Source organism: Coregonus clupeaformis, chromosome 30, assembly GCF_020615455.1.
Source record: "Coregonus clupeaformis isolate EN_2021a chromosome 30, ASM2061545v1, whole genome shotgun sequence".
Taxonomy (NCBI): Eukaryota; Metazoa; Chordata; class Actinopteri; order Salmoniformes; family Salmonidae; genus Coregonus; species Coregonus clupeaformis.
Genome location: NC_059221.1, coordinates 45,861,717 through 45,885,532, shown reverse-complemented (window position 1 = coordinate 45,885,532; position 23,816 = coordinate 45,861,717). Strand labels below are relative to the sequence as shown.

The 23,816-nt window shown below is 42.7% G+C and overlaps 2 protein-coding genes across 4 annotated transcripts in view; both read left to right on the top strand.

The window, feature by feature from the left end:
• Positions 1-4,971: 4,971 nt before the first annotated feature.
• tlr9 (toll-like receptor 9) lies at positions 4,972-9,356 on the top strand. The gene is made up of 3 exons (XM_041858036.1): positions 4,972-7,629; positions 7,858-8,217; positions 8,358-9,356. Exons 1-3 carry the CDS (start codon positions 4,972-4,974, stop codon positions 8,562-8,564), a joined length of 3,225 nt encoding a protein of 1,074 aa, XP_041713970.1. The 3' UTR covers positions 8,565-9,356.
• Positions 9,357-17,520: 8,164 nt separating this feature from the next.
• Positions 17,521-23,816, top strand: part of LOC121546084 (ERC protein 2-like) — a 285,284-nt gene continuing 278,988 nt past the window's right edge. For all 3 annotated transcript variants that reach the window (XM_041857100.2, XM_041857099.2, XM_041857098.2), the window contains exons 1-2: positions 17,521-17,641; positions 20,751-21,711. In XM_041857100.2, coding sequence (XP_041713034.1) covers positions 21,010-21,711 — 702 coding nt within the window. In that variant the 5' untranslated portion in view covers positions 17,521-17,641; positions 20,751-21,009. The remainder of the gene's footprint in view (positions 17,642-20,750; positions 21,712-23,816) is intronic.

Here is a 23,816-nt window from a genome sequence, read left to right as displayed (position 1 = left end):
TCTTTAGGTACACTAATTTTTCTTCATGAAAAGGCTCCGCCTATGATTTAAACAAGGGCTATGGGTACTGCCGTTCAGAAATGATCTAATACCTTTTTATTTAGACGCATACTAAACAGCCGTATAGTTTCATCTTCAAACTTGTGATTTAGTGTGATCATAATATGAAGAGAAAGAAAGTACTTTGAATATTCTTGAGCTAAACATGATGGACCAGGTAATGGTAACCCCCGGTGAAAGCTCTACACTACACATTGTACTCATTACATTTATTCTGATGGTGCTTTCCAAGGGTGCAGACGCTGTATACTCAGACTGATTATAACAGCCAGGGATCTTTCTCTAATGATTCTATCAATAAAAAATAATTTTGTCTATAAAGTTTTTTTTTTTTTTTATCTGTTGAATTTGTCCCTCATTGCCACTTTTCCTTCCACCATTTTGCACTATGATCCTGGGAAAACATGGAAATATGAGGTATTGTCAGTGAACATAGGGTGGTAGGTAGCTTAGCAGTTAGACCATTGGGCCAGTAACTGAAAGGTTGCTGGTTCGAATACCTGAGCCGACAAGATGAAAAATCTGTCTGTCCTTGAGCAAGGCACTTGACCCTAATTTTCTCCAGGGCAGGGTTCATTAAGTCATGACATTTTTAAATGTTTTCCAGGCCTGGAAAAGTTTGGGGAAATTATCAAATCTGAAAAGTAATGGAAATTAATTTAATTTCTGTTAATGGAATTTATTTAGACTGTTTTTAAATATTTAATAAATAAAATAAGAATCAACCAATCAGCCAGGATCGGAAACACGTCTGTTTGTCCACCTTTCCTGCATATGTACGAGACGAGTTGGACATTACAGCAGCAGGTACACTTCATGTATGTATGTATGTATGTATGTATGTACAGTTCATTCGGAAAGTATTCAGACCCCTTGACTTTTTCAACATTTTGTTATGTTACAGCCTTATTCTAAAATGTATTAAATGGTTTTTTTTCCCCTCATCAATCTACACACAATGCCCCATAATGACAAAGCAAAAACAGGTTTGTAGAAATTTTTGCAAATGTATGTATAAAAAAAATTATATCACATTTACATAACTATTCCGACCTTTCACTCAGTACTTTGTTGAAGCACCTTTGGCAGCAATTACAGCCTTGAGTCTAATTGGGTATGACGCTACATGCTTGGCACACCTGTATTTGGGGAGTTTCTCCCATTCTTCTCTTCAGATCCTCTCAAGCTCAGTCAGGTTGGATGGGGAGCGTCGCTGCACAGCTATTTTGAACGGAGCAAAGGTCTCTCCAGAGATGTTCGATCAGGTTAAAGTCTGGGCTCTGGCTGGTCAACTCAAGGACATTCAGAGACTTGTCCCGAAGCCACTCCTGTGTTGTCTTGGCTGTGTGCTTAGGCTCGTTGTCCTGTTGGAAGGTGAACCTCGACCTTCGCCCCCAGTCTGAGGTCCTAAGTGCTCTGGAGCAGGTTTTCATCAAGGATCTCTCTGTACTTTGCTCCGTTCATCTTTCCCACAATCCTGAACAGTCTCCCAGTCCCTGCAGCTGAAAAACATCCCCACAGCATGATGCTGCCAGCACCATGCTTCACCGTAGGGATGGTGCCAGGTTTGCTCTAGATTTGACGCTTGCATTCAGGCCAAAGAGTTCAATCTTGATTTCATCAGACCAGAGAATCTTTTTTCTCAAGGTCTGAGAGTCCTTTAGGTGCCTTTTGGCAAACTGCAAGCGGGCTGTCATGGGCCTTTTACTGAGGAGTGTCTTCCGTCTGGCCACTACCATAAAGGCCTAATTGGTGGAGTGTTGCAGAGATGGTTATCCTTCTGGAAGGTTCTCCCACCTCCACAGAGGAACCCTGGAGCTCTGTCAGAATGACAATCGGGTTCATGGTCACCTCCCTGACCAAGGCCCTTCTCCCCCCGATTGCTCAGTTTGGCCGGGCGGCCAGCTGTAGGAAGAGTCTTGGTTGTTCCAAACTTTTTCTATTTAAGAATGATGGAGGCTACTGTGTTCTTGGGGACCTTCAATGCTGCAGAAATGTTTTGGTACCCTTCCCCAGATCTGTGCTTCGACACAATCCTGTCTCCGCGCTCTACAAACTTCCTTCGACCTCATGGCTTGGTTTTTGCTCTGACATGCACTGTGAACTGTGGGACCTTATATAGACAGGTGTGTGCCTTTCCAAATCATGTCCAATCAGTTTAATTTACCATAGGTGGACTCCAATCAAGTTGTAGAAACATCTCAAGGATGATCAATGTAAACAGGATGCACCTGAGCTAAATTTTGAGTCTCAAAGCAAAGGGTCTGAATACTTATGTAAATAAGGTATTTATGTTTTTTATTTTTAATACATTTGCAAAAATGTCTACAAATATGTTTTTGCTTTGTCATTATGAGGTATTGTGTGTAGATTGATGAGGAAAAAATAACGATTTAATCAATTTTAGAATAAGGCTGCAACGTAACAAAATGTGGAAAAAGTTAAGGGGTTTGAATACTTTCCGAATGCACTGTATGCCTAGCCTATATAAAATATGATGGAGAACAGACTAATATTTAGGTAACCAATTCAAAACATATATTGTACACTGTAGTTAACTGTTAAGCTATTATTAGCGTGTATTAATATTTTCTTCATGTCCCAAAAAACTTTCCACCGACACTCGCGAATAAGGCCATACAAAGTTGATTTCGTTTTTTTTTATGAATCATTAATTTAAACGATTCTTTTTGACGCAACGAACGATTCACTTTGCCATTTATTAGTTGAGATTCGGTTCAATCGTGATTAATCGAATCATATGAATCAAAATAATTTGTGAATCGCGAACAGTAATTTTAGGAAAAATTATTTGATGTAGCCTTTCTCTTAGATGATGTTGCTTCAAAACTTGTTTTGTAGATGCAGTACTTCCAGTTGATTTGGGCAGCCAATGTATGGGACATTGCAACTCAATAGATGCTAGTCAGCAGTGGTGTAAAATACTTAAGAAAAAATAATTTAAAGTACTACTTAAGTAGTTTTTTGGGGTATTTCTATTTTACTATTGATATTTTAGACAACTTTTACTTCACTACATTCCTATAGAAAAGTATGTACTTTTTACTCCATACATTTTCCCTGACAACACCAAAAGAACTCTTTACATTTTGAATGCTTAGCAGGACAGGAAAATTGTCCAATTCACACACTTATCAAGAGAACGTCCTTGGTCATCCCTACTGCCTCTGATCTGAGGAACTCACTAAACACAAATGTTTCATTTGTAAATTATGTCTGAGTGTTGAGGTGTGCCCCTGGCTATCCATAAATAACATTAAAATAAGAAAATGGTGCCTTCTGTTTTGCTTAATATAAGGAATTTGAAATTATTTATACTTTTACTTTTGATACTTAAGTATTTTTTTTAGCAATTACATTTACTTTTTATACTTAAGTATATTTAAAACCAAATACTTTTAGACTTTTACTCAAGTACTATTTTACTGGGTGACTTTCACTTTTACTTGAGTCATTTTCTATTAAGGTATCTTTAGGTATGACAATGTAGTACTTTTTCCACCATTGCTACTCACCCTGCAATGTAAACACTTCTAAGGTAGCTAAGATAATTATGACTAAACTAGAAAAGGTACATTTCCTGAAGAAAATGTGTAGGCTTGCTTCAGCTGAATAAAATGATTTGCAGCTTACCACATGTGTTTTATACAGTTCCTAACAGGTATTCTACTTTGTGGGGGGTTAAGTGCCTTGCACAACGACAGGAGATAGTACATGGAATCAAAGCGCAGCCTCCGTGTTGATGCCACATTACACCTACTTTTTTATACATACATAGAGATGCCGCCAATTGTTGGTCCTGGAAATTTGGTTAAAAGTCATGGAGAAGTCATGGAAAAGTCATGAAATTCCATCTGTCAAAATGTGTATGAACCCCGCCGTAGTACTATGGCTGAACCTGTAAAACAACACATTTCACTGCACCTATCTTGTGTTTGTCACAATAAAATATGTATTAATTCTTGTAAGTTTTAAGTACCCATGTATTTGATATTTACATTTCAGTCATTTAGAAGACGCTCTTGTCCAGAGCGACTTACAGTTAAGGAGTGCATACATTTTTTTCCTTCATTTTTTTTCTCCATACTGGCCCCCCGTGGGAATCGAACCCACAACCCTGGCGTTGCAAGCGCCATGCTCTACCAACTGAGCTACACAGGGCCCATATCTGGTCATGACACAGACAGGGGAGCATGACATGCCATTTCAGATTAGTTTTTCAGACGTTTCATTTTGTAAGAAGCCCTGTCAGTTAAAATACATCTGTCTTGAAAGTGTCTGGGAAGATTTCACTTCTTCATTTCTGAATTGTGTTCCATAAGCCCTGGTACTTAACTACTGCCTTTTAGATCCGCTGTGTCATTCAAGTATTTTCTCTCTCGATGCGGGATGCGTTATTTAGAGGAAGGGTCGGCAGAAACTTGTTCGGGAATAAAGCATCGGTCTATTCCATTCAAAACAACAACACGTTTCATTATAATTGACCTTCAGGGGGTTATTGAGGCCCAAAACCTCCCATAGTAAGTGTTATTCTCAGTTTTAATATGCCAGTTAATATCTGTACTAGGCCATGAAAACTTTACATTGAGGTGAATACTCATAATTTAAATTAAATAATTAGTGTACCAGCATTTACTGTTTTATACTGGTTGTCTCATGATTGTACTTTATTTGCAGTTGTGTGGTCATGGAGCGTTCATTGTGGATTTGCATAATTACAAATAGCATCCGGAATCCATTTAGATAAGTCTTGGATCTGGTTTTGACATTGCCAATAGCTGAGACTTGCTGGGAGCAACTTTCATTGTCTGTACTTCTGTGCAGTTATAATTTGACTTTTGAATAAGCTATATTTTGTTGTACAAATGTTTATTTCTCTCTGTCCAGGTCATGCGGGGATATGGAGTTCTCCTCTGCTTATGTCTACTACCACTAGCTGTTAGAACTACAAATCCCAAGTTCTTCCCTTGCGACAACAACCCAGACTCCAGTGTGGTGAACTGCTCTCGGAGGGCGCTCACCCGCATCCCTTTGATCAGGTCAGCCTCCGTCCTTTCACTTGACCTGAGCTATACCGGGATCCAGCAGGTAGGGAAGGATGCATTCTCTGGGGTTCCAAACCTCCAGAAACTGAGCATGACAAGGAACTGTCTCCCTGGTCATATGAGGGCCCTGGGGTCTCCCTCGTGCCATGTTGAGATCCACAAGGATGCCTTCATGTGTCTTAAGAACCTCAGCATCCTCCAACTGGCAGGAAACAGCCTCACCTCTCCCCTCCCCAGACTACCTGACAGCCTGGAGGTCCTTAATCTGGAGTCTAACCACATTTACAACATAACCCAGCCCCTCGGCACACCAAACCTCAAGCAGCTGCTGCTCACCATGAACTGCTACTATGGTAACCCCTGCAACCAGTCCTTCCACATTGACGAGGCAGTCTTCAGGGAGCTTACCCAGCTGCAAGACCTTACCCTGGGTTTTAACAACGTAACATCCATCCCTCCGGGAATGCCTCCCTCTCTGAAGACACTGGAACTGAATGAGAATAAAATTTCTGTGTTGGATGAGTGGGCATTTGCCAATCTGACCCAGCTGTGTGAGCTCAACCTGGGCTGGAACTGCCAGCGCTGTGACCATGCTGCTCAGCCCTGCTTCCCCTGCCTCAACAACACCCCCCTTGACATCAACCCCCGTGCGTTTTACGCCCAGAACAACTCTCTCAAATTCCTCAGCCTGAGGGGAAACTCCCTCTGCAACATCCCAGAGGGCCTCTTCAGTCCCCTGGTACACCTAGAGAGACTGGACCTTTCGGACAACCTACTGGCCTTAGCCATACGCAACGGCACCTTCTTCATAGAGCTGAAGAGGCTCACTTGGATCAGCCTCATCTACAACTATGAGCCGATGAAGACCTTCCAGAAGCTAGTGCTGTCTCCCAACGTGACCCACATGTCTGGCCTGAAAACACTTCTCCTCAGTGGGAACTTCTTCCAAATGGTCTCTGAGGAAAGCGTGGCAGTTCTGGCCAAGTTCCGTTGGCTGGAGGTTCTGGAGCTGCGGATGAACTTCATCAGGTCCTGTAATCTGAGTGCCCTGGCCCAGCTGCCAGCCCTGGTGAGGGTGGACCTTTCCCAGAACATGCTGGAATTTCTCCCATCCTGCTCTACTCAGTCCTCCGAGTGTAAGTCCTTTAAGAGCTTTCAGAACCAGAACCGGTATGCCACAGTGGAACTTCACAACCCACCCATGTTGCTCAGTGACCGGAAGGCTGTCCCAGATGAGCCTTGGCATCGTCCAGGTCCAGTAGTCACTGCAGCCGAGCCAGGGCCAAACACGTTGGCGATACCGGAGGATGAGTGCCGTCAAAACCCAACTATATGTTCCTTCAAAAATCATCTCTGCAATGGTACCATGTCTTTTGACCTTTCCCAAAACAACATCCTCACCCTCAATGGCAGTTTGTTCCTAGGTATGGAGAAGGCAGTCTGTTTGGACCTCTCTTACAATTACATGAGCCAGAGCTTAAACGGCAAACAGTTTCTCCACCTGGACAACCTGGCGTACCTCAGCATGGCCCACAACAGGATAGATCTGTACTATGGAGATGCCTTCAAGGAGCTCAATGCCACTCTGAAGGCTTTGGACCTCAGCAACAATGAGTTTCACTTCCTAATGAGAGGCATGGGCCATCGCTTTGAGTTCATCAAGAACCTCCCAAATCTGGAGGCGCTAAGTCTGTCTGACAACAGCATTGGGATGCGGATAGATCATACATTGTACAGCGACTCTATCAGGTACCTGTATTTCTCTGGGAACCACCTGGACATCATGTGGGACACTAGAAGCAACGACTACATCACCTTCTTCCAGAACCTGACCAACCTTATCTACCTAGATATCTCCAGGAACCAGCTGAGGTCTCTGTCACCAGCAGCCTTCTGTAACCTGCCTGTCAGCCTCCAGGTGCTCCGGGTCAGCGAAAACAACCTGAACTATTTCCCCTGGGAGAACATCACAGCGCTCGGCCGACTATGCCACCTCAACCTCAGTGTTAACTATCTGTCTGACCTTCCCGACAAAGTAATCCATTTTCAGGCAAACTTTACCCTTCTCGACCTTAGTCACAACCAAATCAGCTTTCTCCCCGAAGACTTTTTCAGCGAAGCGTTGGCATTGCGTTTTCTCTACCTCAACCACAACAAACTCAAGCTGTTGGATCGGCAGTCCCTCCCTGCCCCACTGAGGAACGGCAGTGCCCTCCAGATGCTCACTCTGCATGCCAACCCCTTTGACTGCTCCTGCGACACTTCCTGGTTTGCGGACTTCCTGCGTGCCAGCCAGGTGGAGATCCTCCTTCTTACCACTGGCTTGCACTGCGGTTACCCCGAGTCGCAGCAGGGGGCTAATGTGTTGTCCATGGATCCCCGCTCCTGCCAGGAAATCTATGGCAGCCTGGCCTTCCTCTCTATGACCTTCCTGACTTTGGTGTTCACTTCCCTGCCCCTACTGAGGCACCTCTATGGCTGGGATGTCTGGTACTGCTTCCAGGTACTTCTACAAATCAATGTTGTGTTGTATTCCCTCCCTGGTAGTTAATTGATCAAGTAATATCATTGATTTACCAGATAGTTCACTAATATGTTTTCCCAGTGCACGATCAGTCCCTGATTAGAAGACCATAATTGAATAGCCCAGCTGTAAATCAATGTTGTGTTTATGTGTCCATATGTTGAACATCTCTATGCCACATTACACAATTTATTTTGTAACAAACAGGTGCTGTGGGCAGGACACAAGGGGTACACCCAGCTGCCTGGGGGAAACTTCCAGAGTCAGCATGATGCCTTTGTGGTCTTCGACACGGGGAACCAGGCAGTGAGAGACTGGGTCTACAATGAGCTCCTGGTCCACATGGAGAACGTGGGGCGGAGGAGGTTCCGTCTCTGCCTGGAGGAGAGAGATTGGGTTCCAGGTCTGTCTTGCATCGAGAACCTTCACAGTGCTGTCTACAGCAGCATGAAGACCGTGTTTGTCCTGACGAGCGGGGCGAACGGCGGGGGAGCAAGGGTTAGCAGAGTTAATGGGGTGACTCGCCAGGCCTTCTACATGGTCCAGCAGAGGCTGTTGGATGAAAAGGTCAGACTTGCAATGCGTTTGTGTCATTGACAACTAGACTAAATTCAAGTAATATCTTCACAATAAAGCAAAAACAACAACAGGCAACCTCCCTACCACTGACTCACTCTGTACTGTCTTATCCGTTATCTCATCTACAGGTGGACGTGGCGGTGTTGGTTCTGCTGGACGAAGTGTTTCCCAAGCTGAAGTACTTGCAGCTGAGGAAGAGGCTCTGCAAGAAGTCTGTTCTGTCCTGGCCCAGGAACCCTCAGGCCCAGCCACTGTTCTGGAACCACATGAAGACAGCATTGGCCTCCGACAACATCCACTCCTACGACAGCAAAGTCAGCGAGAGCTTCATATAGGTGGGTCGATCCACGAATAGAGTGCCTTTTATGTCCTTGTGACATTGTCTGTAAATGTTGATAATACTCAATTTAAGAGTTCGATAACATACAGTACATCTATAACTAAACTAAGCCATGTTAAAAATACCAATAGTAGTGTGTTTCATTCAAGTAAATTAGTTGTTTTCTCTGAAAATCCCCATTTTGGCATGTCCCACGTCATGTTTGTCTGACCTCTACGCCTATTTTCACCCACTTCATCATTGTAAAGCCCTAGGTAATGTGTTGCTTTGTTAGTCATTTCGGAAGATTATGTGATTGGAGATTCATTTACATTTGTCCCTCAGATTTAAAGTCAACCCTGTTATGTGAACTCTCATTTTAATATGGTAAAACTATTCCTTAAAAAAAAAACATTCAAAGAAACATTGAACATCTAATAGTTTTTCTCTTTGTGTCCATCAACACATCAACCCTGCTACCCATAAATAGATAAACTAGAAATGTTTTAACAAGTGAAAAATGGCACACTATTTGTGGAATGACCCAGGTATACTAATAATGGAGTTTATTTACAGTATAGCACATTTCTATGTGCTAGAAGTGCTTTACACTGTCAGGAGGAGGTAGAAGGGGCCCTCACTCACAACATTTTCTGAATTGAACTCTATTTTTATCTCTGTGGCTATCAGATGGGATTATAAAATCCAGGTGCATATGTGAACAGTACATTTACAGAATTAGTTTGATCCTTCAAAGATAGTTGCTTATATTGGGTTGGTGTAACTTGTTGTTACAGTTTGAAGAAATGTTTCAGAAATAAATACATGCATTTAGTTAAAGGATGGATTTAGTCACGTGTTTAATTTTGATCAGTATTTAACCGATTTCAACATTAAAGGCCACACACATATTACAGAGAGGGAGCAAAGTCATTATTGTGTATTAAAACTCATTCCATGCAGAAGTTTACCACCATATCAAGGGTATTGTCGTCATCTAGCCCACACTACAACTTCCACTACATATAGACGGGAACAACAGGTGAATAAGTGTCATTTTTTTGCCACAAGACTATCTGTTTCTAAAGGAAGTGAGAGTAGGAAACTCCCAAATGGCAGCACAGCTGCATCTGTTACCCAGGCTTTATTAGTCAGCAGCATACCACCCTGCATACCACTGCTGGCTTGCCTCTGAAACTAAGCAGGGTCAGTCCTGGTCGGTCCCTGGATGGGAGACCAGTTGCTGCTGGAAGTGGTGTTGGAGGGCCAGTAGGAGGCCCTCTCCTTAGACTCTCCTCTGGTCTAAGGAGATCCCAATGCCCCAGAGCAGTGAAGGGGACATTGCCCTGCGAAGGGTGCCGTCTTTCAGATGGGACGGGTGTCCTGACTCTCTGTGGTCATTAAAAATCCCATGCCACTTATTGTAAGAGTAGTGGTGTTAACCCCGGTGTCATGGCTAAATTCCCTAGCTGGCCCCATTCCATCATGGCCACCTAATCATCCCCCTCTTTCCTAATTGGCAGATATAACTCCTCACCTGATAGCTGATGTGTGGTGAGTGTTCTGGCACAAAAATGGTTACCGTGCATCACCCAGGTGGGTGCCAGACATTGGTGGTGGATGACGTGAGTTTCCCCCTTACAATGTGAGGTGCTTTGAGTACCTTAGATGGTAGAAAAGCGCTATATAAATCCAGTCAATTATTCAATCGTGGCAGTCTCAGACTAAAGTATGTAGCGAACGACAGAGTAGCGAAATAATTTAGTGTGAGTCGGCAGGCTGGTAGTTTACTACAAAAGATGAGAGTTTGCGCTGATGATGCCCTATGCTGGTGTCACGGTGGGATAGTCTGACTCACCTCCTACCAGTGGAGGCTGGTGGGAGGAGCTATAGGACGACAGGCTCATTGTAATGGCTGGATTGGAATTAATGGAACGGTATTATCAAACATGGAAACCAAATGATTGACTCCGTTCCATTGACTTCCATTCCAGCCATTACAATGAGCCTGTCGTCCTATAGCTCCTCCCACCAGCCACCACTGTCCACTACACTGGAAAACTAGATATAGGGGAAGGATCATTTGTGTTCAGGAAGTCTGGCTTAACCACCCCAAGACAGACAGGCAGACAGATGGACACACACACTGTCTAGTGATCTGACTTCAGTCTTGTCTCTTGTGTTGTAAAGTTAATGAAAGTATGCCTGTGGTACACAAGTGGTATACAGTATTATTTTATTTTTATTTTTATATAAGGGGGCATCAAATCAACTGCCAATATAATGTTGTAGTGGGCAGAGAAATACCATGGGCATTGCAGAGGAGGCTAGTGGGACAAGCTATAGGAGGACTGGCTCATTGTAATGGATGGAATGGAATTACAGTTGTTTTCAATTGCTAAAAAGCATCGGTCAATACTGAAGCCACTTTGTCAAAACTCTTCACACAGTCTGCATTACCAACATGTGTCTTGGCCAAACAGTTAATCTCAACTCCAAAACTCACTCAAACCACCAAAACACTTCATATGTCTCAAAATAAGCTTGTTCGACCATAACGCAGGCAACAATTCTCACTCAGAAAGCATACATTGTCACTCATAACACACTGACCGAAAAAACACTAACAACAGGGAGCATTACATAAATGATTAACATTTCTCTTAGAAGTTTGAATGATTTTTCACATAAATCAGTATTTCATTATAGAATAAGAATAACACCTTTTCACTTTATTGACTGTACTAAAGTATATGTAACAAGAATGATTCAGAAATCCAGCAATTTGCTTCAATAGCTTTTTTTTCTATATCTTTGCAAATAGTAATTTACTTGTGAAAAATAAAAAGTTGAAACAAAAAACAAAAACCTGAAATTCCAGGGCTGCAATAATAAAAAATAAAAAAAACAACATCAACATGTATAGTATAATCCCTCATACTGTACAGTACTGTGAGGGTTCTAGTTCTCCCTCTCTCCTGCATTTGGCCACACGTTCTCATCAACGTCACATCTTATTTATTCTGTGGCGATGCATCTTGGAAAGTATCTTCTGAAATGTCTAACCAACCCTGGCAGTCTTCAGGAGAAGTGTCTCTACACCCTGCATTCATGGCATCCAGTAAGGACATCTGGTCATGTGGATGGTGGTCATAAACCTTCCACCTCCATGCAGAGGAAAAACTCCTGTATGGGGTTTAGGTAGGGGGAGTATGGAGGCAGGAATAGTACTGACACCCTGGGATGTGCAGCAAACCAGTCTGTGACTGCAGCAGAGGTGGATGGCCACATTATCCCACACAACAACGAAGGTAGGGGAGTTTCTTGCCCCTCTCTCCTCCGCTGGCACAAGACGATTATGCAGGTCATCCAGAAAAGAAATGAGCCTCTCTCTATTGTAGGGGCCAATGAGTGGTTTGTGTAACAGCAAACCATCATTGGACAGTGCTGCACACATTGTGATGTTAGCTCCTCTCTGGCCTGGGACATCCACGGTTGCTCTCTGTCCAATCACATTTCTTCCCCTGAGGCATGTTTTTGCCAGGTTGAATCCAGCTTCATCCACAAAGATGAATGTATGTGCAGTTTGCCTGGCTTCCATCTCCATTACTTTCTAAAATACAGTATTATGCATAGCTGTGTATGTGCCCTGTTTGGTTATTGAACAGACATCTTACCTGGACATATTGATACCGGAGTTCTTTCACACGTTCACCGTTTCTCTCAAAGGGTACAGTGTACAACTGCTTCATCCTTATTTTATGTTTCTCTAGGACTCCGGCAATTGTCGTTGTGCTGACCGTATTCACATTCCCAAAAGCGATATTGTCTGTCAGCACTCTGTCCCGAATTTGCCACAGTTTTATTGCATTGTTGCCAATTACCATGTCAACGATGGCAATTTCCTACGCATCTGATAATATTCTGTCTCTCCCTCCTGTGGGAGGCAACCTTTGGATCCAACTGAAAAACACAAAACAATCAATATATTTCAAAATGTCAGTACATGTAAAAATGTGAACATACAGTATTGTACTATATTATGTAGCTCAATTATCATTGAAGGGATGCACATCTCAACTGTTGTTTTGCAGGTAAATTCGTACTATTGATGCAACTGTTGAACGCTGCAGATTTGGTTGCACCCTTAAACCAGCCTCTCTCAAAGAGAGACCACGGTTTACAACATGGTCAGTAATTGTGGCCCTTATCTCATCAGAGACCACCGCTCTTGGTCTTCCTCTCCTTTGTCCTCCACGCATTCTCCCTCTCCCTGCCACTCTTCTTTCCCCACCAACCTGTCTTCCTTGATCCATGTTTCCAAACTAAATCATTCCGAAGCCGTCCTCTTTTGTCTGTTTGGTAACGAGACTAAAAACAGGACACTTGGGTAGGCTTTCAACTGAAATTACAATCAGCTGTGTTTGGAATGATTAAATATTCTGCTGAGATTTTCTATATGTTTCAATCTGGTTACTGCAGAAATGCACGACATTTGCCATCATTCTGTTTGAATGTGTTTTTAACAGTTTTGAAAAAAGTGTGTTAACATTTGCAAATATATAGTTTTGCAGGTGGTGGAGTATGAATGAGAAAATAGTTTATTTGACCAGTGAGAGACAGAATAACAACAAAAAATGTTATGAATTGATTTGCATTTTAATGAGGGAAATAAGTATTTGACCCTCTCTCAATCAGAAAGATTTCTGGCTCCAAGGTGTCTTTTATACAGGTAACGAGCTGAGATTAGGAGCACACTCTTAAAGGGAGTGCTCCTAATCTCAGTTTGTTACCTGTATAAAAGACACCTGTCCACAGAAGCAATCAATCAATCAGATTCCAAACTCTCCACCATGGCTAAGACCAATGAGCTCTCCAAGGATGTCAGGGACAAGATTGTAGACCTACTCAAGGCTGGAATGGGCTACAAGACCATCGCCAAGCAGCTTGGTGAGAAGGTGACAAGAGTTGGTGCGATTATTCGCAAATGGAAGAAACACAAAATAACTGTCAATCTCCCTCGGCCTGGGGCTCCATGCAAGATCTCACCTCGTGGAGTTGCAATGATCATGAGAACGGTGAGGAATCATCCCAGAACTACACGGGAGGATCTTGTCAATGATCTCAAGGCAGCTGGGACAATAGTCACCAAGAAAACAATTGGTAACACACTACGCCGTAAAGGACTGAAAGCTGCTTGGCGATGGTCTTGTAGCCCATTCCAGCCTTGAGTAGGTCTACAATCTTGTCCCTGACATCCTTGGAGAGCTCATTGGTCTTAGCCATGGTGGAGAGTTTGGAATCTGATTGATTGATTGCTTCTGTGGACAGGTGTCTTTTATACAGGTAACAAACTGAGATTAGGAGCACTCCCTTTAAGAGTGTGCTCCTAATCTCAGCTCGTTACCTGTATAAAAGACACCTTGGAGCCAGAAATCTTTCTGATTGAGAGAGGGTCAAATACTTATTTCCCTCATTAAAATGCAAATCAATTCATAACATTTTTTGTTGTTATTCTGTCTCTCACTGGTCAAATAAACTATTTTCTCATTCATACTCCACCACCTGCAAAACTATATATTTGCAAATGTTAACACACTTTTTTCAAAACTGTTAAAAACACATTCAAACAGAATGATGGCAAATGTCGTGCATTTCTGCAGTAACCAGATTGAAACATATAGAAAATCTCAGCAGAATATTTAATCATTCCAAACACAGCTGATTGTAATTTCAGTTGAAAGCCTACCCAAGTGTCCTGTTTTTAGTAAAAAAAATTTTTTTTTTTTTAGTGGGAATGGATCAGCTTAATATTGCAGATAGATTGTATCTTCTATCAATGTAATTGTCTGCATCACTTCCAATCCCCCATGTTTTATTTTTATTTTTATTTTTTTATATATATATACTCCCCTTTATTACTTTTCAACCCCACCATCCTTTCCCTACTTGGAGTAAATTAGTGAACAACAATGCCCAGGCCTCTACTTCCGGTCTATACTTACTATCTACACCTTATGGACAGAGTTAATTTTACAATAATTCTATTATATATATATATATATTTTATTTTTTATTTTTTTTTGCTCCTGAACTTCTACTCTCAACCTCTCCGATCATTTTCATGATGTCCATCCGGTTTGCTTCTATATGCCATATCTTTCTAACTGTGCTCTTTCCCAAAAGCTCCCAACATACAACCTATATACTTATTATGGACACAGTATGCTTACATTATTAGCTATCTTTGTTATTATTTGTTGTTTTTTGTTATTAGTCCCATCCTTCAACTCTATTCAATACCTCCCATCTATCTCTTAACACCATCCATATAGGATTTCTATTTGCCATATATATTTCAACCGTACTGTGATGTTTTACAAAAGTTCTGAACCTTTCTATTCTCATTGCTTCTACAGATTGTGAATTAAAAATAAACATTTTTGCTAAAAGTATTATTATATTATTGATTGATTGACTATGACTTTTCAGATCACCCAGTAATGCTATCTGCAAGGTTAGTTCCAGGTAAATATTGCAATCCTTTAGCCATTCCTGGACCTGTGTCCAAAAACAAGCTACAAATGGACAGAACCAAAACAAATGATCTAATGATTCTGTCTCTTCACAGCAAAATCTGCAGAGCTGGGAAGATTGTATCCCCCATATAAATAACATTCTATTGGTAGCAAGAATTGTATATAATAATTTAAATTGAAAGATTCTAATTTTTGAATCCGGTGTCGTTTTGCGTGTCAGTTCATTACATTTACATTTACGTCATTTAGCAGACGCTCTTATCCAGAGCGACTTACAGTTAGTGAATATTTTTTTTTTTTTATACTGGCCCCCCGTGGGAATCGAACCCACAACCCTGGCGTTGCAAACGCCATGCTCTATCAACTGAGCTACATCCCCTCCCCTACCCTGGACGACGCTGGGCCAATTGTGCGCCGCCCAAGAGTCTCCCGGTCGCGGCCGGCTGCGACAGAGCCTGGATTCGAACCAGTATCTCTAGTGACACAGTTAGCACTGCGATGCAGTGCCTTAGACCACTGCGCCACTCAGGAGACTGGGAGTTCATAAACACTATGCCATGGGATCGGTACGTCAAAGATCTCTTCCCAACTATTTTGCAATCTATATGGGACGGCTGTCAATCCTTTGGTCCTTAAGTGAAACTGATATACTTTTTTATTTATCACAGTTTTCCTTAACCAATTATGTTCTTTAATGCAAGGCCGACAGACAAGTTCCTTACTTTCTCCCCCTTCCACTTTCCTCTTCCACATTTGCGGTAAGGCTGCAATTATTTGGTTGTAATTTTGGGTAGAGCAGACATTTCCATATGTTTTTGTTAGTTGCATGTGCGTCATAACTCCACCCGTCCTACCGATGATATCATTTACGAAGATTATACCTTTTTTAAACATTCTGTCAAAAAATAAAGGTTTTTTGTCAATTAGTATATTTGAATTTAACCACAATATTTGTTGCATTATTTGTTCTGTCGTTTCTGGAGGATTAAATTGAAATTGCAACCAACTTTCTATGGCTTGTTTTAGAGACATTTGGGAGATTATTTCCTTTTCAAATAACTGAAAGTGAGAGGTTGTAATCTGAATAAAGGGAAAAAGGCCTTTCTTGAACATTGGGTGAGACAATCTTACTAATTTGCTTGAGAACCAGTTCGGATTTAAGTATAACTTTTGTATGACTGAAGCTTTTAGTGATAGGTCTAATGCTTTAATATTTAATAATTTATGTCCTCCGAATTCATATTCATTATATAAATATGCTCTTTTAATTTTGTCTGGCTTGCCGTTCCAAATAAAATTGAATATTTTTTCTCATATAATTTAAAAAACTGTTCGCTAGGCGTAGGCAAGACCATAAGCAAATAGGTAAACTGGGATAATACTAAAGAGTTAATCAGGGTGATTTTTCCACAAATTGACAGGTATTTTCCTTTCCATGGTAGTAAGATCTTATCTATTTTTGCTAACTTTCTATTAAAATTTATTGAAGTGAGATCATTTATTTCCTTTGGGATATGTATTCTGAGTATATCCACATCACCATCAGACCATTTTATTGGTAAACTACATGGTAATGTAAAAATTGTATTTTTTTGTGATCCAATACGTAATATAGTACATTTGTCATAATTTGGTTGTAATCCAGAGAGGTTAGAAAATGTATCTAGATCCTCTATGAGGCTGTGGAGGGATTCTAGTTGTGGATTTCAAAGAAAACATGAATCATCAGCGTACAATGACACCTTTGTTTTTAAGCCCTGTATTTCTAATCCTCTGATATTATTATTGGATCTGATTTTAATAGCTAACATCTCGATGGCCACAATAAATAGATTGGTTTCCATATGTTTGATGTGTTTGATACCATTCCATTTATTTCATTCCAGCCATTACAAATGAGCCCATCCTCCTATAGCTCCTCCTACCAGCCTCCTCTGGGACATTGGCATAGAAACAGTTCAATATTGTCAAAATGTTGTGAACTATTATGTGACAGTGATGTTGATTGGTATTATTTTCTGTTGATAGTAGGTACCAGCTTCAGATCACCATGGCAACCTCACCATCCCTCTCAACTCCACTAATGGGCCCCTTCTCTCACTTCTACTGTATCTACCACAGACACACTGTCAGTCAATCAACATTCACTTCTCTGTCAGAGGGAAAAGTTGCAGAACCATATAGTAGTCTGGGTTGATTTTTGTCAGTTGGTTGATCTAAATCTCTTGCAAGGATGAACAATAATATCCTACTATGTTCTACCATGTATATAAAACTAAATGACCAAATGTGGCAGTATTTCCTGCCACAATAGTCGACTACCTTTCAGGCAGTCCTTTGTGCTCGTCCCATCCACTACGCTCACGGCATAATCTCCATCTCCGATCATCGCTGTCCCTTTAATTGTCCCCACCGCGGTGGGAGAGAGTTTGCGCGTGCTTGTGGCCAGACAGCAGGAGAGGTCGAGAGAATGCTGGGACTGTGGAGCTCGCGCCAAGGGGCTTGGACACGAGCTGGGCTTTCCGGTGATGGAGAAGGGCCGGTCTGTTGACGGGTAAGAGAGCGACCGAGGCTGCTTTTACGAACACCAGCGCTGGCGTCTTGATTTTAGGGCAGCTTTGTTGTTTTTTTATGATTCAAAATGCGTTGTTTTTGTTACTGAGAGGCTTAATTCTTATGTAATGTAGAGATACATACAGCCACGGATAGGAGAAGTAGCTTAATCCCCCTACCCGTGGTCGCACATAGTTTCTACCCTACAGGATCTGACACGGGCTGGGTGGAATACATCTATCACCGTGACTGTCTCATTAGGCCTAAGTGTTTCCACTTCTGAAGGGATATCATACAGGTTGTTGGATTGAGAGTTTCCCCTACATCCCTATCATCAGGCACCACCCAGCATCAGGCCAAGCATGTTGTAAAATAAACTGTAGCAGTTTCCCCCGCGCTACTGCTGTGGCCAACTCAGAAACGGCAAATGAGTGATTCTGTGGAGTGGGGTTTACCAAAGCTATGTGTAGCTGCAGAACTTTGGGAATATTGTGATTTTCTTTTGGATCGATATAGGAAGTGATTTCAACATCTTCCAGTCCATCAAGCCAACGTGATTTAAATTTGACTGACATGTTATGGTGCGTAAACTTCATCCGAGCTGGGTAGAATTGACGCACAAGCGCCGAAAAAAATATTGTCCCCAGTATTGGGAAGGGGATTTCATAGTTTTTCTTCAATATGATGTCCTTTTTGATGTTGCGGATCTCATTAGGTTCTAACAGGTTTATTTACGATACTTTAGCACAAAGCTAACCTTTGAATGTTTGATTTTTTCAAAGACAATTGATTCACTCCTGTTGCGTGCGTCATTGCATGTAGTCTAGGCCAACTCTATCGAATAAATGTATTCAAATGTAATATTGAGTTCTATGATACTGGTTTATGATCATAATATTATTTAGGGTCGATTGCTGTCAGATAGCGTTTATTGTCTCTCATCCATTGACAGAGAACGGATTGACAACTCGGTAGATTGACACATATCTAAACCAATGGTGTAGCCGTAGATGACCTCAACGCCCAATCTTCTTAGATAAGAGGAGGGATTTCTGGCACGGATTTGCATAGTATCCGCTTCCCAGGCAGTCCTTTTCAGGGGAAAAACGCAAAACCGTCTTTAGATCAGTGTCAAAGCGGAAGCAGCTGAGATGGTTGTGTGAGGGCGCTTTCAACCGTGCTGAAACGCCCAGTGTTTCGCTGCCTAAACGGACAGTAGGACCTGGGGGATGTTGGTAGGCTTCAGTTGTGTAAAAATACTTTTAAATATTTAAGTAGTTTTTTTTGGGATATCTGTATTTTACTATATATATTTTTGACTACTTTTACTTCACTACATTCCTTAAGAAAATATTGTACTATTACTCCATACACTTTCCTTGACACCCAAAAGTACTCGTTTATTTTGAATGCTTAGCAGGACAGGAAACTGGTCCAATTCACACACTTATCAAGAGAACATCCCCTGGTCATCCCTACTGCCTCTGATCTGGCGGACTCACTAAACACACATTCTTCGTTTGTAAATGATGTCTGCATGTTGGAGTGTGCCCAAGGCTATCCCTAAATTATATATATATATATTTTTTTATGGTGCCGTTTGGTTTGGAATTGGAAATGATTTATACTTTTACTTTTGATACTTAAGTATATTTTAGCAATTACATTTACTTTTGATACTTAAGTATATTTTAAACCAAATACTTTTAGACTTTTACTCTACTAGAATTTAACAAGGTATCTTTACTTTTACTCCAGTATTACAATTGGGTACTTTTTCCACCACTGGTAGCCTACTTGTTATGTTAGCAGCTGTTTTTTTTAAATTTTCTCTCTCTATGCTAAATATTTTCTTGGCGGAATAGAGAAAGGAACATACTTCAAAACTGTAACTTTCACTCCACCCACAAGGCAAAACATCTTTCAAATGTTCTCTCTCATCCCTTACCCTGTCTCAATCTCTCTCTCCCTCTCTCATTTCCTTTTTCCTCTGTCTCCATCTCTCTCTCTCTCTCCCTCTCTCATTTCCTTTTTCCTCTGTCTCAATCTCTCTCTCTCTCTCCCTCTCTCATTTCCTTTTTCCTCTGTCTCAATCTCTCTCTCTCTCTCTCCCTCTCATTTCCTTTTTCATCTGTCTCAATCTCTCTCTCCCTCTCCCTCTCTCATTTCCTTTTTCCTCTGTCTCAATCTCTCTCTCTCTCTCTCTCTCCCTCTCTCATTTCATTTTTCCTCTGTCTCAATCTGTCTTTCTCTCCCTCTCAAATTTCCTTTTTCCTCTGTCTCAATCTCTCTCTCTCTCTCTCCCTCTCTCATTCCCTTTTTCCTCTGTCTCAATCTCTCTCTCTCTCTCTCTCTCTCGCTCCCTCTCTCATTTCCTTTTTCCTCTGTCTCAATCTCTCTCTCTCTCTCTCATTTCCTTTTTCCTCTGTCTCCATCTCTCTGCCAGTCTCTCCTATCCACTCTCTTCCTCTTCTCGGTGCCCATCTCCACCTCTCACCCTATTTTATTTCATCTTCATCATCCCTCTCTCTCTCTCCCGGTTTCTCCACTCCTCTCTCTTTCTCTCTCTCTCTCTCTCTCTCTCTCTCTCTCTCTCTCTCTCTCTCTCTCTCTCTCTCTCTCTCTCTCTCTCTCTCTCTCTCTCTCTCTCTCTCTCTCTCTCTCTCTCTCTCTCTCTCTCTCTCTCTCTCTCTCTCTCTCTCTCTCTCTCTCTCTCTCTCTCTCTCTCTCTCTCTCTCTCTCCCAGTTTATCAACTCCTCTACCTCTTTCTCTCTCCCTCTCTCTCTGTCTCCGCATCTCCCCTCATTCTCTGTCTCTCTATGTGATTAGACAGTGTGTTTGTGTGTGTGTGTGGGTGTAATGAGGGGTTGCCTAGACATAGAGAAAGCTTTTCAGTATATAGTAGAGACCCACTCCCACTCTGAACCCAATATCTCAGGATTCCTGCCAGCTTAGACCTGTCTAAGATCTCACTTCTCAATCGAAATAGCACTGTTCTCGGAGGGGTGATATTGTCTGTGCTGGTGTGATTTTGTTGTATTGGCTCTGTGCCTTTTCTCTACCTCTTTCCATCAATTTTTCTTTCCCTCCCTCCTGCTCTCTTTCACAGTATCCATGGTACCCTCCAGTGTTGCAGTGAGCTCCAGAACAGTGACCAGCCTGTATGAGAGATCAGCAGCCTGCTGTAGTGGAACTGGGACTGTCTAGAACCACCAGTGACAGAGATGAATGGCAGAGAGTAAAACAAATCCAAAGACATAAGGAGCACCGAGGACAAGAAAGACGCCACCTCGTTACATACTTGTTTTTATTTCTGGCCATGTAGCTGCCGTGTTTCTACATTAAAACCCAGCCGTCATCAGAGCAGGATGCATGGCAGTGCCAAGAGCACCGGGCACGGAGAGGGCAGCTCCGCACGATCAACAAAGTTACAGAAGAACCCGAAGCAGGGTTACCGTAAACTGGGCGTGGCTAGTGGGTCAGGGGCAAAGTCAGCTGGGACAGGGTCAGGGGGTAAAACCTTGTCTATGGAGAACATCCAGTCCCTGAATGCAGCCTACGCCACCTCCGGCCCCATGTACCTGAGTGACCGCGATGCCTTGGCCTCCTCCGGTGGCTACCCTAAAGGAACCATGACTCTGGGCCGAGCCACCAGCAGGACTTCCTACACGGGCCGGGCCACAGCCATGGGCAGCAGCCCCAACATCACCACCACATCAGATGGCCAGGACTACGGGGACCAGAGCCACACCCAGCACCTCCAGACAGGGGGGCCCTCAGGGCTGCTGAGGCAGGCTGGACGGGGTGGAGGAGGAGGGGGAGAGGACATCCAGGCTCAGCTTAGGGAGCTGCAGAGAGAGAATGAACTGCTGAGGAGAGAGATGGACAGAGGGAGGGATGGGAGGGTGGGGAGGGATGGGAGAGAAGGGAGGATGAGCTCTTCTGTCAACAGTGGAAAGCACTTCTGGAGCCCGGAGGTGAAGAGTCGAGACAGAGGGATGAGGAAAGAGGAGGGAGCCCTTACGTCCATCCTGAAGGAACAGAAGTGGGCCTCTCCAGAGGAGGACCAGGTGAGAATAACTGGGGGAGGGAGGAGGCTTGATAAAGGCCCATGATGGTCTTAACATGGGGACATAGCATCCGCACTGTCTGCCTGGAGGTTTCTGTGTAGAAATGAATAACTTATCCCTATGGGTTTCTGGGTGGTTTTTAGACGGATATATAAAGACTATGCTAGACATGACACTCTCACTCTGTGTTACCATGGGAACGTGCCCAACGGCTGGCATTCTAGGTGGCAGCTATAAAAAGTCAGTTATCTGTGAAATTAGAATGAATGGGGGAAGGGGTTCTATAGACCGCTCTTGAGGTCTGTGTAAAATCTGTCTGTCTTCTCTCACTTTCACCCCCTCTTTCCTTCTCCCTTTCACTCTGTCCTTATCACAGAGGTTTGTTTTATTTGGCTTAGCTACTTCTCTCTCACACAGCTGGGAAGCCTGCCCTGCATCAATGTTTACCTCTGTCTCACACTGTTACACTAACTGCCCAGAGAGAGTCCACTGGGCTTTTACAATGACACACACACACACACACACACACACACACACACACACACACACACACTCACACACACACTCACACACTCACATACTGTTTTTACTCATCTCACTCAGATAAAGAACAGAGAAACATTGACCCTTTTGTATTTTCATTCATAGTGACTCTGAATACAGCCCCATTCTACAGACAGCTTCCTTAGTGGTTATAAGCCTTGCTGCTTTGTTGAACTAATCCTACCCACAAGATTTTCAATGTATTCACTTACTGTACATTGATAATAACTACTCTGATGCCATAGCTAGCATATACTGTACACTGTACCCTACACATTCTCCTGAAGACATGTCCTAACATAACCTGATAGGGGTGGGGGTCGGGGAGAGGGGTCAGGGGGATTGAGGTTGAGACAGTGAGTTTTTTTCTACAACCTTCCTTTTTATTAGTGTGGTTCTTTGTACAGTCCTTAGGGTGGATGGATACCACTAGGCATGATCCAAACATCATCATTGTTTGTATTCCAAACACAGCAGCTTGGCTAATAAGGCAAAACAAAAACGTAGCGTGAAATAAGTGCTCTGTGTTTAGAAGATTATGGTCTTGGGCTGAGGGTTGCTGGGTGTTTGTTTGCTAATGGGGTCTATTGGAGCAGTGTGTGTGCTGTGTGTAGGGAAAGGGGGATACCTAGTCAGTTGTACAACTAAATGCATTCAATTGAAATGTGTCTTCCGCATTTAACCCAACCCCTCTGAATCAGAGAGGTGTGGTGGGCTGCCTTAATCGACATCCACATCATCGGCGTCCGGGGAACAGTGGGTTAACTGCCTTCCTCAGGGGCAGAACTACAGATTTTTACCTTGTCAGCTCGGGGATTTGATCCAGTAACCTTTCGGTTACTGGCCCAAAGCTCCTACCCAGCAGGTTACTTGTACATGATGACAGATTACATAGCTGTTCTTTAGCAGAAATGATAGATATCAGTAGACCGGAATATTGGTGATATTGAGGTTTTGGTGTTCTGCAGTCAGTACAATCCTCTTTAACAAACACACACTGTAGGATCAATACACTCTAATTGAGGAGGCCAGACCGCGGTTGCACCCTTTATTGATTCCTCTCTAAACTTGTACCACACTTCCCTCGCCCCTCTGATTTAACTTTTAGTTTCTAGTAATATCTTATCGTCACGACTGAAGCCACTATTATCGATTGTCTGCCAACGTTTCTCTGCCCTCTCCCTCTCTCATCCCCTTCCTCCCTCCTCTCTTTTACCCCTTCCTTTCTCTCCTCTCCTTCTCTCCATTCGTGTTACTTCTCCCCCCTCTCTGTATTCTCCTTCCCTACTTCCCTCCTCTCTGGAGACAGTCAGAGGGAGTCCGGTTGTGAGACAGGGAAATATTAGCATTAAAAAGGTCACCTTTTCCTTCATTCAATTGACAACAAGACTTGTTTTTCACCTTATGTTTGTCTATGTGTATGATTGTGTGAATGTGTGCGTCTTGTGTGTGTGTGTTGGTGTGTGTGTGTACTCTGTGTGTGGGTTGGTTCTGCTCAAGTATTCAGTGTCAACTTTACGTTCTAACATCTCCTACTACACCCCATCGCTGTGTGTGTCTGT